The sequence below is a fragment of the Pseudophryne corroboree genome, chromosome 8 (assembly GCF_028390025.1).
Source record: "Pseudophryne corroboree isolate aPseCor3 chromosome 8, aPseCor3.hap2, whole genome shotgun sequence".
Classification (NCBI taxonomy): Eukaryota; Metazoa; Chordata; class Amphibia; order Anura; family Myobatrachidae; genus Pseudophryne; species Pseudophryne corroboree.
The window spans coordinates 426,588,357-426,603,901 of record NC_086451.1 but is presented as its reverse complement, the minus strand read 5'-3'; the positions used below and the strand labels follow the sequence as shown (position 1 = coordinate 426,603,901).

General features: G+C 39.1%; 1 protein-coding gene across 1 annotated transcript; it reads right to left on the bottom strand.

Moving 5' to 3' along the window:
- Positions 1-13,145: 13,145 nt before the first annotated feature.
- On the bottom strand, positions 13,146-14,093 carry LOC134949927 (olfactory receptor 13F1-like). Its single transcript, XM_063938614.1, has one exon. The coding sequence runs from the start codon at positions 14,091-14,093 to the stop codon at positions 13,146-13,148; it is 948 nt and encodes a 315-aa protein (XP_063794684.1).
- Between the last annotated feature and the right edge of the window lie 1,452 nt (positions 14,094-15,545).

Below are 15,545 nucleotides of genomic sequence, written 5' to 3'. Positions count from 1 at the left end.
AAATCAGCCTCCATCTTTAGATTTATAAATGTCGAGTCCTCTAACAGCCACCCCTTGATGTAACAAAAATGCGCTGCATTCTAATAAGCAGTCAAATCGGGGAATCCTATAACACCCCTCTTTTTAGGTTGAGTGAGTTTCTGTTACATAATACAAGGCTTCCTGCCATAAAAATGTAAGAAATTTTTGCCGAACTCTATGTATATCTGAGGCTGACATTCTAATGGGTACCATCTGCATAAGGTACGTTATTTTTGGAAAGAAGACTGATTTTATGACTGCGTTTCTACCAAGTAGAGATAATGGCAAATGTTGCCATTGAGCAGTAAGGTTCTCTATAGAATCCAGAATCGTTGAGAAATTCTTTATATAAAGTTTGTGGTGAGCGGGTTATAAATAGTCCTAAATTCTTGATTTTGTCACAAACAATTTTGAAAGTAGAGAGTAGGGGAAAATTGAAATGCATGAGTGAAGAGCTATCTAAGGGCAAGACTTCGGACTAATAATAGATAATATGTGAGGGATAGAAATCTCAGGTTGGAACACCAATAAAAAAATGTTGTCCGCAAAGAGTGACAGCTTATATTCCTCCTCTCTGATTTTGAAACCCTGGAAGTCTGTATCATTTCTCAGGGCGGAGATAAGTGACTATTCACTAAGATTTGCATATATGGGTTATGATACATCAATTTAATAACTGATATGTAGACCTCGGGGAACCCAAACCTCTGCAAGGTCTCAAAAAATTATCCCAAGTGACCATATCAAAAGTTTTTCCAGCATCAAGGTATAGTAGGACCCCCGGAGATGGATTCCCAGAAGCCCACCCATGTTGCACCAGAGCCAGTACCTTCCTAACATTTGTGACCGAATGACGCCCCCAAATGAACCCTGATTGGTCCGTATGTACTATTGTAGGGACTATAAGTTTTAATCTATCTGCTAGTATTTTAGTAAATATTTTGTAGTCACAGTTTAATAAAGATATCAGTCTGTAAGAAGCTGGGGAAGTGTGATCCCTCCCCGGTTTCAGCAATACACTCACAATGGCCGCGTTGAAATATGAAGGCACGATACCCTTTTTAATAATGGAATTAAAGAAGTTGACTAAAAGTGGAGTAATCTGATCTTTAAGTAATTTATAGAATTCCCCACTTAGGCCATCGGGGCCAGGGGCTTTAGCAGGTTTAACATTTTTAATAACCGTGTCCACTTCAAGGTCAAAAATGGGAGCCAATAAAGCCTCCATTTGTTGGGAATTAATATGGGGTAACTGAATAGAATTCCAAAATTTTGTTTTATTATCTGTGGAAATAGAGCCTTGTGCATAGAAAGACAAGTAAAAATCGTAAAGACATATAGAATATCCAGTCCACTACTCTGTAACACCCCATCCCTGTTTTTCAAAGCCTCTATGATATTTCGGGAATGTTGCTCTTTCAGCAAATGAGAAAGCATTTTACCTGATTTGTTGCCAAATCTATAAAATTTGAACCTGGCCACCATAGTATGTTTTGCTGCCTCCTAAGAAACTATAGCATGAAATTGAGACTTATTTTGAAAGTATTTGACTTCAGTACTGAGCGTGGCATTTTGAGAAAATTCACTTAAAGCACTAGCTAAAGTTTGTTTTGCATGAAGAAAATTGGCAGATTGGTAAGAATTATGTGCTTTAGTAAAATAAATAATCTGGCCCTTTAGGATGGATTTTTCTTCCTAACAAAACAAAATTGGATCAGATTTGTGTATGGCATTACTGATAGAGTAATCTTGCCACGCTGAGTTTAGGAAAGAGCGGAAACTGCGGGACGTAGATAAATTATTATTATAATAATTATTATTATTACTACATTTTATTTATAAGGCACCACAAGTGTTTCGCAGGCCATACAAAGGACAGTACAGGGAGACAAAACTTAGCATTACAGTAAATAAATAACAAATAGAGTAGAGGTAACAAAGAGCACCACAATTCTCAAGACGTAATATAGCTAAGATGTAAGTAGTGAGGGAGTGATCATCATAGTACTAGGGGCTGGTGGCCATCGATGGAGATGAGCCTTTTACCAGCTGGAGAAAAAGTGGGTAAAGATGGTCGCTGAGTAGGGGAGAGCTGCTAGTGAAATGTGTCGAGAATAGGGCTTAGATAACAAGAGGAAAGAGGGCCCTGCTCTGAAGAGCTAACAATCTAGTGGGAAGGGTTGACAGACAGATAACATGAGGTGCAAGCAAGTGGGAGGTAGCCTGATGGTAGTATGTAAGCAAAGCTGAGATGTTCAAGGCATGAGGTAGGGGGATGGAAGAGCGGCCCCAGGACTCGGGGAGAGTCTAATGGAGCAGGGGAGTGCATTCCACTGAAGGGGTGCAGCATGGGCATAGTCTTGAACTCGGGCATGGGAGGCAGTGACCAGGGTGGTGGAGAGGTGACAGCCATTTGTTGATCATAGGGGGCAGGAGGGAGTATGAAGGGAGAGGAGGTTGGAGATGTAGGGAACAGTGGAATTACAAATGGCCTTGTATGTGAGGGTGAAGAGTTTGAAGAGTATTCTGTAGGGGAATGGGAGCCAGTATAGATTTTGTCAAAAAGGAGTGGCAGATGTGAAGATTCCCTATTTATTCCCTAAATAAATAGGGAATCTACACTGTTTGTGATGAGACAGAGAAGTGTTTGAATCTAAGCAAAGCCATACAGCAGCAATGGTCAGATAAAGCTGCCGGCTCTATTTCAACCGCTGTAAAATGATGGGTCATATGATGAGATACCAGGAGATGATCCAACTGTGATAATAAGCCATGTGCTGCCAAGACACAAGTATATGAGCCTGAGTGAGGGTTTCTTGCCTTCCATGCATCACTAATGTGTAGTTGATCACAAACAAATTTAATACCTAGTTGGGAGGAAATACTGAGAGGAAGGGAAGGTAAAGCCATGTATTAAAATCACCCCTAATATCATGTTGGAGTCTACGATAGAATGGAACTTCTTCACCAGTGTTGTAAAGAATGGTCTGCAATATGCAGTTGGTGCATAATTAGAACATAAAACCACTTGTTGGGTATTAATAGTAACATTGAGAAATATAAATCGACCATTACGGTCAGTAATCTTTGAATGAATAGAAAATGGTACAGAATTTTTACTCACTATAGCAACCCGTCTAGACTTAGAATTGTAAAAAGAGTATCCAGCTACTTTATACTTATGTCTTGCCAGCTTCTCATGCTCAGAATCTGTAAGATGAGTCTCCTGTAGCAAAGCTACATCTATATTTAATTTATGTAAATAGGTAAGGATTTTGGTTCTCTTTGCAGGAGAGTTAATCCCTCCCATATTACAGGTACATATTTTCAAAGCGGTCATGATGTCAACAACAGGAGGTGTAAACCCAACTCTGCAAGATCAGTCATCTGTGAATTAGAGATAATTGTACTGATAATAAACATCAAAACATTGTATCCATGTGTATAGTAAAACAACAAGTCCAAGAATGGTACATACAGCCAGATAGGAGGGGAAGAGGGAGGGACATAGGAAAACAGAGTCAAATACATCAACATTCTGGTGATATGGAACAAAAATAAACAATACACAAAGAAAAAAGTAAGACACGGGGAGCACCTGAACAGTGTCCCGTTGCAATAAATTGCCATAGTAATCTGAGTAGCGTCCCAACATTGAAGGGACAAACCTCACACCGCCAACAGTGGAATAACCACCCTCCAGCATTGGAAGGACCCGGTCATTACAAAAGTATGAATTGTTGAAAACACATATTACAACTAGCATAGATAAACATTAGACCAAATTATACAATAGAACCCAAAATTTCCCTGCAGAGTCAGGATATGGGAGGGATTCATCTGTGTAACAAAAAATTAACCACAATTGGACTATCCAGGTAAGTCCATAGTTGACAATTCAGAAAGAGTTATAACATGTCTCTGCAAAGTTAGGAAAAGACCTGTAAATGAGTCAAGAAGAACTTCTTTTAAGATAGAAAGAACAACATAGTGAAAGAAATGGTATAGCTCTCATCAATCATGATCCGACATGACTGATTCAGCATTGAGAGCATCTGTATCTTGTTGCATTTCCTGAAGATATGCTTTAGCATCTGTGGCCGAGAGAAAGTCCTTGTATCCAGTCTCTGAAAAGATTCTGAAAGGAGCAGGGAAAATAAGAGCAAAGCACTTTTTGTCCTGAACCAAATCTGAGCAGACTGTAGTGAAATCTCTCCTTGCTTTGGATACTTCTGCAGAAAAGTCTTGAAGCAATAAGAGATGGGGAAAATCCCAAGTCACAGACCCTTTTTTCCGAAAGGCCCTCCACAGTTGTTCCTTTTGAGCAAAAGTGAGGCAGCGGAATATAACTGCTCTTGGCCGTGTTTTCTCATTACCTCTGGTAGGCCCTAGTCAATGGGCTTTTTCAATAATCAAGAAACCTGAATCAGGTGGAAACTGAACCAGAGAGGTTAGTGTATCAGTAAAAAAGGCCAGCAATGCATCAGATTTGATAGACTCCAGGAGCCCCACCAGACCCCAGTTGTTTCATCTCAAACGGTTCTCCGGGTCATTGATCCTATTCTGTAATTGCCAATAAAGAGTAGTTTCCTGTTCTGTCTGTTGTTTTAGCTGGGCAACATCGTGGAAGACTTCACCTAGACCAAGTTCAGTGGTTTTGACTTGAGATGATGTTTGAGCCATTTGTTTTTCTAATTTTTCAATACTGGCGGGAAACTTTTCCACTTGTTGTAGCAGAGGTTTCATCGTGACTTCAATGGCTTTAACCATATCTTTATATGTAGTAGGTCTGGAGGAAGAAGCATCACCATCATCCGCCTCTGAGACCTCTTGACCCGAGCAATCATGCAGCAAAAATAGGATTTAGAAAGCCGCACAGGAACTCACATTCAATAGGTAATTGCTTCAGAAATAAACTGACACTCGTGGGGTATTCTCCCTTAATTTATCAAAATTATACCTTAACAAAACATCTAATTGTTATAAACAGTTTTGACGGTCAGTGGTGCTCCCAAGGGTATAGAAACAAGTATTACGAAATAAAAGGACAAGACAACCCTGGTAGGGAGCGTCTTATCTGAAGCAAAGTTAAATTAGCATTGTATTATTATCTTGAATAAAATTAACATTTTTATTGAGTATGCCTTAAAAGAGTTTTACAGTTTACCTAATGTATATATATATATATATATATATATATATATATATCTTAAAAGAAAAGATTGTGATCATGTGTGAAAATATCTAACAGTAATAAATATAATATAACCCGATTTAAACAATTCAGGAATATGTTGGGTTCCGTCAGCGCAAATGCCCCCCTGTATTTAGTATTATGCATGACTGTTTGAATTACTAGCCCTACAATACCTGGTATTCCCAGGTGGTCAACCAACAAGTACTGACCAGGGCCTTACCTCTTTGCTTCCAAGATCAGATGGGGTTGGGCTTACACAGTAGGGTATGATTGTAGGGACTAAGTAATAAAAATTGAGGCATATATTGATTCAGAAAAGGGATTGTTCAATTATAAAGTGACCATCATCTTATTAATATTATAGCTGATATGTAATTTCACGGGGCAAATTGTTTGAATCATAGGCCACTGGTTGATGAATATGAATTGGTTTTAGTTGAGTCCCATACATGAAAGTATAAGGCACTTATGCCTTAGATATTAATTTCTCCTAAACGGACAAAAGCACCAAATCAAATGATCATGTGGTAGTTAAACATATCTAAAACAAAATTGTTTACAACATGCATTGGAGGTGTGAGGCACATATGCCTCAGGTAGCAGTATAAGCCTTAGACACAATGTCTCCTGACCAGACAGTAGACTTAGTATAACAATAGCAATAAATGCAAATATAACTTATTTGAAATAAAGACAGGTATCTGGGATACCCTTTTAGATACCCTATTTGTGGGTTCCTGCCCTATTAATCACCAATATATAATAATTATTCCAACATCATCCTAACAAAGGTATAGCAGAGAATAACTGTGGCTAGGATACAGATGGAACCACCTTTCTGCTGTTCTCCCGTCTTGCCTGACTGGTATAGGATGGGGAATGAGAGAGGGTAGGTTCCACCAACCTAGCCAGAAGGCAGAAAGATGAGGTATCAAGCACTAAGGCTGAGGCAATTACCCTCTGAGGCCTATTAACAGGTAGTGCAGAGGGTTAAAATTGCCTTCCTGTCTCCTGTGCAGTATGCTCATGAATGAGAAGGAGAACTTGTGCCGTTGTCTGACACCGGTGACAGTCTGCAAATAATAATAGTAATAATAATAATTTGGCTTGCCCCTATATATGCTGATTGTAGTAACATACATATGCAGGGAGACAAGGAGAAACACAGGTTATACTCATTGATTAGTTTCCACAAAAATAATTTAGATGATCATATAATATCTAAGAATCTTTCTCACTTTCCCCAAGCTGCGTGTAATCCGATCAATACAGAATATGAACTGGGAAAATGTGATGTGTATTATTGTTCTCTGCCATCAAAGTTCACAAAAGCAATCAGAAAATAATAATAAAAATAGGGAAACAAGCAGAGATATATCTCATTACTGCAGGCTTACAGACAATCATCTTTGTGTTTGGCATAGAAAAATAAATTATCCTGTGTGGTAATGGATAATTTAGACATCAGCACAAAGACAATTGGATAACGATGTAGCAACTAAAAGTCACACCCTCTTCCCATAGTCTGCATATAATTAGGCCAATGCATGACATGAGCAGATAAGATGTACTGAAACAATGTTAATTATCTGCTATCCAAAATTCACCAAAGCAGCCACAAAGTAACCATAAAGTAACATATAAGGGCGTTATCCCCTTGCTTCTGGCTACATACCATCCAATTTTTATATACCATAAGCAGGATTGGTCCTGTGTAATAAAGGATGGTTTGGAAAACAGGTATATGGTAATTAGGAAGGGCATGAGAGGAACCACACGTTTGGCTCACTGTGAGCCACAAGCATTGATATAGCTACCAGTCATAGGTTTTGAGAGGAGAGGAGAAGAGGCCGTTTCATAGTCCCGCATCAGTCATCCTAGATGTCAGGAAAGCCGCTGCTGAGTGTACGGCCGCTTTGGCCCAGTCTGTGTGTGCCGCTTCTCAGAGCAGTAATCAGCCGATCCCGCATTTGCTCACTGCTGACGGACCTGGGTGTTCACGTGTGCGCACCACGTGACACCTAACCTAACGTACGTTTCACAAAAGGAAGCTTGATCACAGGTAATCTGATAGCCTGTGGTCTCATACTTTTAAAGGAGGACTCCACCAATGGTCACCATTCCCTAATCAAATATGGATTGCTGAGATCCCAAATCCCATTATTTGCCATTGTAGGGATATCCGGAATGTCATAATAAATTGATATATATGAGACCAAATTTAAACACAAATATTGCGGAGAGAGTTCATTTAGTTTCAGGACTACATTAAGATCCACGGATTAATGATTAGATTTATTAATTAAATTATAAATGGGAGAATAAAAAAGTGACAACTAAGTATACATAGAAAATTAATTAGGGGAATCATTTTTTATATATTATTAAGATTGTGACATTGTAGAAAAATAAATTAAATGAGAATTAATAATAATGGGATAACGTAATTCAAATAATAAAGGAGAAAAAAGTATAAGTAGTATATAATATAGTTGCCTTAATTTATCAATTAATTGACAATCCGATTAATCAGAAAGGGAATTAATATAAAATGATCCTGTAGTACATTGGGTATAAGTAGTATATAATATAGTTGCCTTAATTTATCAATTAGTTGAAAATCCTATTAGTCAAAAAGGGAATTAATATAAAATGATCCCGTAGTATAATAAGGAAAAGTCCTCAATATTCAAGGCACCTATCTATAAATTGAGTAGTGATAAATTGTTTATTATTTAGAAACAAATTAATGGGCTTGCTTTCTACTAATGGTACAGCCAGTGTCTGAAAAATATGACTCCATATCCATGTGTGTAACCTCCTAAGCACATTCATCATTGTTGATGAATGCCTACATAAAAAACCATATCATGGTGGTGATTAGTCGTGAGAGATGAATTTGCTTAATTATTGATAATAAAAAGGAGGAAACATAAAGAAGATAGGCAATTATAACTATTTATGATTAACAATTAGAGGGTAGGAGACAAGTTTTGGACAAGTGAAGGGAAACAGAGGGGGAAGGGGCAGGATTTTGAAGAGGGAGGTTTTTACGGAAAGGAGAGGGTTATGTGGGTAGAAAAAAATGCGCAATAAGTACATAAAGAAACACAAAACAGTGGTGGAAATGATGGTGTGCAACACATGTGTAAAAGAAAAAGGAAAAAGGAAGTAACGTGTCTGGGAACCCCATATCATAATTGTGAGTGCCCATAAGAAAGTTATTACTTGTGTATCAGTCCTGATTTAGGCTAGTGAATTGTGTAAAAAAAAAAGGGGTGATGTGCTTGGGAGCCCCATATCTTAGATGTGAGTCTCTATACTACAAAAATAATTGCTTAGTCTCTCATTCCTAATTAGGACTAATAAATTGGTAAGTGAATAAGAGTGATCTGTTTTATTCAATCAGTGTGAATGATAAGGGTTTGGATAGACTGTATGTCTAGGCCAATATGGGACAGTGACTTGTGATGTGTTGTCCTGGTGAGTGAATGTTCAAGTTCATATTTAGTGATAAGTGAATGGACGTGCAATTTAAATCCTATATATATGAGGAGTTAATTATATACACCACATAGCTCTTAAGTAAATAGGTGCCTTGACTTGTTATCCTAATGTGAAGATGCATATACTATGTTTAGCTGTTACTGACCTTTAAGTAATTGGGACCACTAGTTAAATTCCATTAATATTTGACCTTAAATTAAAATGAGGTCACCAATCAGATTCCACATATATTGTTAATAAGTGGTAGCTGTTAGGAAGTACAGTAGGTGATTTTCTGGAACCATGGTTCTAGCTATAAAGCAGTAACCTAATAGCAACTGGGACGTTAAAAAGAGAAAAGAAGAAGAAGGAGAAAGGGAAAAGATGCAGGAACAAAGTTAATCAGGTGTTTAAGAGGGGAGAAAGGCTCCATAATTAATGTTCTCATTTAGACCTTCCGGATTAAGAGCCCCATGTCTGAAAGTCCATTCACATTCCCTTTGCAGCAGATTTTTAGTAAGATCACCTCCTCTTATTCCTAGGCTGACTTTCTCCAGACCGCAAATTCTGAATTTTGCCCATGAACCACCATGTTTGTAATAAAAGTGACGTGCTACTGAAGTAATTTTCTTATAATTTGCCTGATCCTTTGCTGCATTGCATATTAAGCCAATATGCTCCAAAATATGTTGTTTGAAAGGTCTGCTTGTCATCCCCACATAGCGTTTGTTACATTCGCAGGATATACAATAGATTATGGCTTCTGTGTTACAATTGATGTATTGCTTCAGTTTTATGTTCTTACCAAAACGATCCATGATCGAGTCTGTTTGCCAAATCTGTCTGCAGGCTTTGCACTGACTGCAGTGAAATGTTCCTACAATGCTAGGCTTTGTGGTTGATGCTCTCTTAAAATGGCTTGAGACCAATTGATCTCTCAAGTTTTTTGATCTTTTCCAACTCATGGAGACATGGTGACCTAATTTCTCAGATAAGATAGGGTCAAGTTGTAGAATTCCCCAATGTTTTTGGATTTCTTCTTTGGCCTGATTCCATTGGTGACAGAATCTTTCAATGAAGCGTAAGGTACCTTTGTCTTCATTTCCAGGTTTCTTCTTGGCAAAGCTTAATTCATCTTGATTGATATATCGAACACTATTGTGTGCTTTCTTAATAGGTGTCTTGCTGTACCCTCTTTCGTTCAGCCTTCTTGTTAGTTCCTTGCTCTGTTCAGTGAAAAGTATATCATCTGAACAGTTCCTCCTTAACCGGAGGAATTCTCCTTTAGGGATATTTCTTATTGTGGAGGGGAGATATGAACTGTCATGATGTAGAAGAGAATTCGTTGAGGTTTCTTTTCTATACAGTTTAGTTGATATCATATTGTCTTGGTTCTTGTATATCAGTACACCTAGAAATGATAGCTCGTGTTGACTGATATTGTGAGTTAAGTGTATATTCAAATTATTATTATTGAGATGTTCAATAAAGAGCAAAAGTAATTGGATATCACCTTCGCAGATCATCAAAATATCATCGATGTATCTGATCCACATCGTAATGTTGGAGGTGAAATCATCGTTCTGGTCGTCGAACACATATTTCTTTTCCCACCATCCTAGTAAGATGTTTGCGTATGTTGGTGCACATGCTGCTCCCATGGTGGTTTCTCGCGTTTGTAAGTAAAACCTGTCATTTAAGGCGAAGAAAATATGGTGTAATATGAATTTTAGAAGATCTGCTATGAATGCATGAAATCCCTCATAGCCTTCTGTTCTCATAAAGCGATTAACTGTCTCCACACCTATCTCATGGTCAATAGACGTATATAATGCCTCTTGTCTAGTGAGACTAAGTATTGATTTTCTTCCAGTTATATATCATGCAATTTGCGAGAACATCTGAGGTGTCTTAGACATAGGATGAAAGACCCTGGATGTGATGTCTCAGATGTATATCAACAAAAACACTTGCTTTCTCCATTAGGGCTCCTATGCCCAAGACGATGGGTCTCCCAGGTGGTGTGACCATGTCTTTGTGTATTTTTGGAAGCAAGTAGAAGGTCGGATTCCATGGATGGTCATTGGAAAGGAATTCAAATTCTTGAAAAGTAATAATCCCATCTGTGAGAGCGTTTGTGATCTTCCTATTATAGATGGATTTGTAATCCTCTAGAGGATTAAAAAGGAGTTTTTTGTAACATGCCGAGTTATTCAGTTGTCTACAGGCTTCCTGTAAGTATTTTGTTTGGGTCCACAGGACCACATTTCCTCCTTTGTCAGACGGTTTTATGATTGTGTCTTTCCATGTTGTATTTCATGAAAGGCCGCTTTCTCTTTCCTTGATAGATTGGAATTACGAGGATATAAAAATTTATTTGAATGTATTTGATCAAATTCTCTTGATACAGCCTTAATAAATATCTCTACCTCTGGGCTCGTATGCTCTGGGGGGAAGAAAGATGATTTTTTTTTTTACCATCGGTCGACATACGACATCCCACTGCTGCTGCGGTGATGTTAAAGTTTCTTGTTCAAGATTTATCAGAGCTTCCAGGGCTTCCGATTGTAGTGTAACTAGATTGTCCATTGGTTTACTAGTGTGGAACAGGGAAGGATCCTTCTTAGTTTCCAGATTTTGGTTGTAGAATTTGGTAAGAAGTAATTTCCTGACAAACATTTTAAGGTCCTTTTCCCACTCAAATCTGTTAAAGTCTTCAATTGGGTAATGTGTTAAACCCTTTCCAAGAATAGATATATGGTCATCATTAAGTTGGTGTTCTGATAGATTGATCACTTTAAGACTGGATGGAGTGTCTAGCACTGGGTTGGTCAAGGAGTTGGAGTTTGATGTTAACTCTTCCGTGTGTTCCGTATGGGTTGTCTCCTTGATGGCGAAGATTCCCATTGTTGTTGTCGATATCCTCTTTCGTTTCCTGTTACCCCTCCTTGTCTTCCTTCTTTTAAGGCATACCCAATAAAAAAATTTCATTTTATTCAAGATAATAATACAATGCTAATCTAACTTTGCTTCAGATAAGAGTGCTCCCTACCAGGGTTGTCTTGTCCTTCTTTTGGTATATTTTGTAATACCGAGCAATCATGTGTCAGAATATCCATCTTGCACCTCTCGCCTCGCAGTCGAGTAGGCTTGGGGGTAATAAATGTCTCCATAGCTAATAGAAAAGAAAAGCAGAGAATATACAAATGCAATGGACAGAGTCAGATACAAGACCGTGATAAGAGAGGATAGGTCACTTAGTTGTTATATGCATAAATAGACAGTCACATTACCTAACAGTAAGAGTTTAGGGCGAGAGTGGCATAAAAAATGAGCTGTATACAGTACAGTACAGTACAGTATAGAGTGCAGCTCCAATTGGTGTGGAAAAGAAAGAACTTGTGGCTCCTGGAGTCGTGGGAAGCTCAGATTAGCATGCATGGCTACCGGTAGAGTGGAAGGAAACAATTACAGTAATCAGCTGGCAGCAATATATATATATAAGTTTGAGGCAGGCTACAGCCAAGGATGTGGACCTTGTGATGGGTGATTCAGGATGGCCACAGCGTGTGGAGATCAGACAAACAGGGATGAGCTCATGTGCCATATGCTTATGTGTGACTGAAAGTTATTGCAATGCAATGGTGTGTCAGGTAATTATACTCTTCTGTAGTGTGTGCAGGGAAAAGCAACTTACTTGCATCCTGCAAACAGAGACCTAGGGTAGGAACTTTCCTGCAAGATCTTAAGCTCCAGGAGCGCAGGTAACGCCGCTCCTCATCTGTGCATCAAGACACCTCCTATCCACAGTGGGGTGTCTCTGGGAAGTCTCCCGCTGTCTCCCATCTCTGCAAATGGCAAGCGGCCAGGTCCGTGGACTTGAGGCCATGATTTCTCTTGGCAGGCTGTGCCTTGACCTGAAGGGGCCAAATACCACCGCTCCCGGCTCTGTGACTATCACCGCCAACTCAGAAGGAGACCACATCACAGATGGTCTGTGAAAGGCACTGTTAAGGTGTCCCGAAGGTAAAATAGAAGTTATAAATGCAGGAGCTCACTGAGGCTGCCTCCTCACAGCTAGCTGGCCAGGCCATGCCCCAGTGTTTGAGATCTTTAACACAATTTTCTTTGCTTCACTTTACACAGGATTTTCAATTTACTGATCAAATCTTATTTACTATATGTTGTTTTGTATTCTGTTTTATGTAACAACTATTACTGCATGACAACTTATTGTGGGTAGTGCTATTGAAGTAAGTACTCATACAGTATCTATCTATCTATCTATCTATCTATCTATCTATCTATCTATCTATCTATCTTCTACAAAAGTATGGCTCCCAACTGACTGCCCCTACAATTATCTTGTTAAATAAATAGCACAACCCTTTTCTTATGTAAACCTAACCCTGGCTTAAGGGACAAAAATATGTTATAATCCTTATAATGCTATGTTGTGTTTAAATAAATGAGAGAGAGCAACTTTCACTTCCTTGTTTTTTAAACTATAAATAAAGGGATTTAGCATGGGGACAACAGCTGTGTACACAAGGGATATAAATTTATCAGAGTCCAAGTTGATCATGGAGGGAGGCTTGAGGTACAAGCAGCAAGCTGTGACAAAATAGAGAAAGACAACTGTGAGATGGGATGAGCATGTGTAAAACGCCTTGCAGCTCCCAGTGGCAGAACTGATCTTCAGAATGGCACAAATAATGTTGATGTAAGAAATAATAATAAGCAGAAAGGGAATGAGACCACCCTCTGCCACTACAATGAGAAGTGTCATCTCCAAAAGGGAGGTATCACTGCATGAAAGCTTCATGATTGCCATAAGGTCACAGAGGAAATGATTGATGACATTGGATGTGTAGCATGATAATCTATATGAAATATAAGTAACAGGGCTCATTTCTAGAAATCCAAAAATCCAGCATAGAGCGGACAGCATAATGCAGACCCTCCGGCTCATGACCATTTGATAATGCAGTGGATTGCAAATAGCCACATATCTGTCATAACTCATGACTGTTAAGATGAGGACCTCAATTCCAGATAAAGACATGAAACAATACAAATTCACCATACAGTCTGAAAATACAATGTTCTTGTCTCCTGACACGAATGAGAACAGGATCCTGTGCAGTGTGATGCTGGTGTATATAATATCCAAACAAGACAGGTTGCTCAGGAAAAAGTACATAGGAGTGTGCAAGGCGTGATCCAGGAGGATCAGGGACATGATGGTGACATTTCCCCCAACAGTCATAACATATGTAATCAAGACAAAGAGAAAAATTGCTAGGCGAACCTTCGGGACGTCTGAAACACCAGCAAGGACAAAGAATGTGATCCCAGTGACATTGCCAAAGTCTGTTCCATGTGTCATATTTCCTGATAAACCAAAGGATTGTTTTAATTGTCCAATTCTTAAATGAGGCTTAAGGAGTATTTTTCAGGAAAGAATGGGGACAGAGCAAATTTATCAGGCCTTGGAGAGTGATCACTTGAACGGTGATAAAGTACCAACCAATAAGCTCCTTACTGTCATTTTTCAAACACAGTCTGGTAGTTAGGTGGTGATTGGATAGTACTGTATCGCAGTGCAATTTAGCACTCTCCAAGGCTTGATAAATCTGGACCATAATTCCTAATTTAATAGCATAGACTACTGTATCTTGGATATCTGAAACCGAGTATTAAACTACGAGGGTGGTTCAATAAGTAAGGTAACAAGACCACTTACATGTGTAATATTCTCTATTTCATTCTATTTTCAAAGCAGGCAAGAGCAGGTAGACCACTGCTTCCCCTCATTGCCATTAGACTGTGCCTCATGTCAATCATACTGTCCCAACATCAGTTGTAAGATAGTGGGGCTGGTGGAACATGGTCAAACATTGAGGTGCATAGTGTCATCAGATTTCTGCATCTAAAGGGCACATCAGCATCTTCAACTTGTCAAAATATACAGTGATAACTTCATGTGATGAAATGGGGGTTTGGTGCACTGCCTTTGATAATGGCAGAACAGACATTTAAGATGAGCAGCGATCCAGCCGTCCAAGCATGTCCACCACAGATGACAATTTGTGCCACATTGAAGGTCTGATTCAGGAGGATAGACGCATTCATATTCATGATGAACTGAACATCCCAGTGGGTACTGTGCAAATCATTGTTCATGTCAACTGGGGTACAGGAAAAACTGTTCACATTGGATACCGAAGCAATATGATGCGATTGTCTCTTGTGCACTTGACGCAGCACCAAAAGGAGGGAGTGCAGTTCTTGCGGTGTACTGTTACAGGTGATGTAATGGTGGGTACATCATGTAAAACTGGATAGGATGCAAGCATCCATGACATGGAAATAAGCATCATTCCCACCTTCACAGAAATCCAAAACAACTCCATCAGCAAAGAAGGTCATAGTGACTGTGTCTGAGGACTGCAAGGGCATTCTTCTTGTTGATTTACTTACCATGGGAGATAATGTGAATGCTGATCGCTATTGTGACACATTAAGCCATTTGGGGAGGGCTTTTGTTATACAATAATGCCAGGCCATACTCAGCCAACCGCACACGTGAGTTGTTACACTGCTACTATTGGGAGATGCTGGACCATCCTCCCTACAATACTGACCTGGCACCGATTGATCTACATCTCTTTAGACCACTGAAGAAGCACCCACGTTGAAGGCAATTCATAAACAGTGGTGAAGTTCAACAAGCAGTCATGTCCTCGCTTTAGGCACTTGACACTGATTTCATCTATGCTGTGATAGATGCCTTGGTGTACCATTTGAATACATGGTTAGAAAAGCAAAAATCTATGTG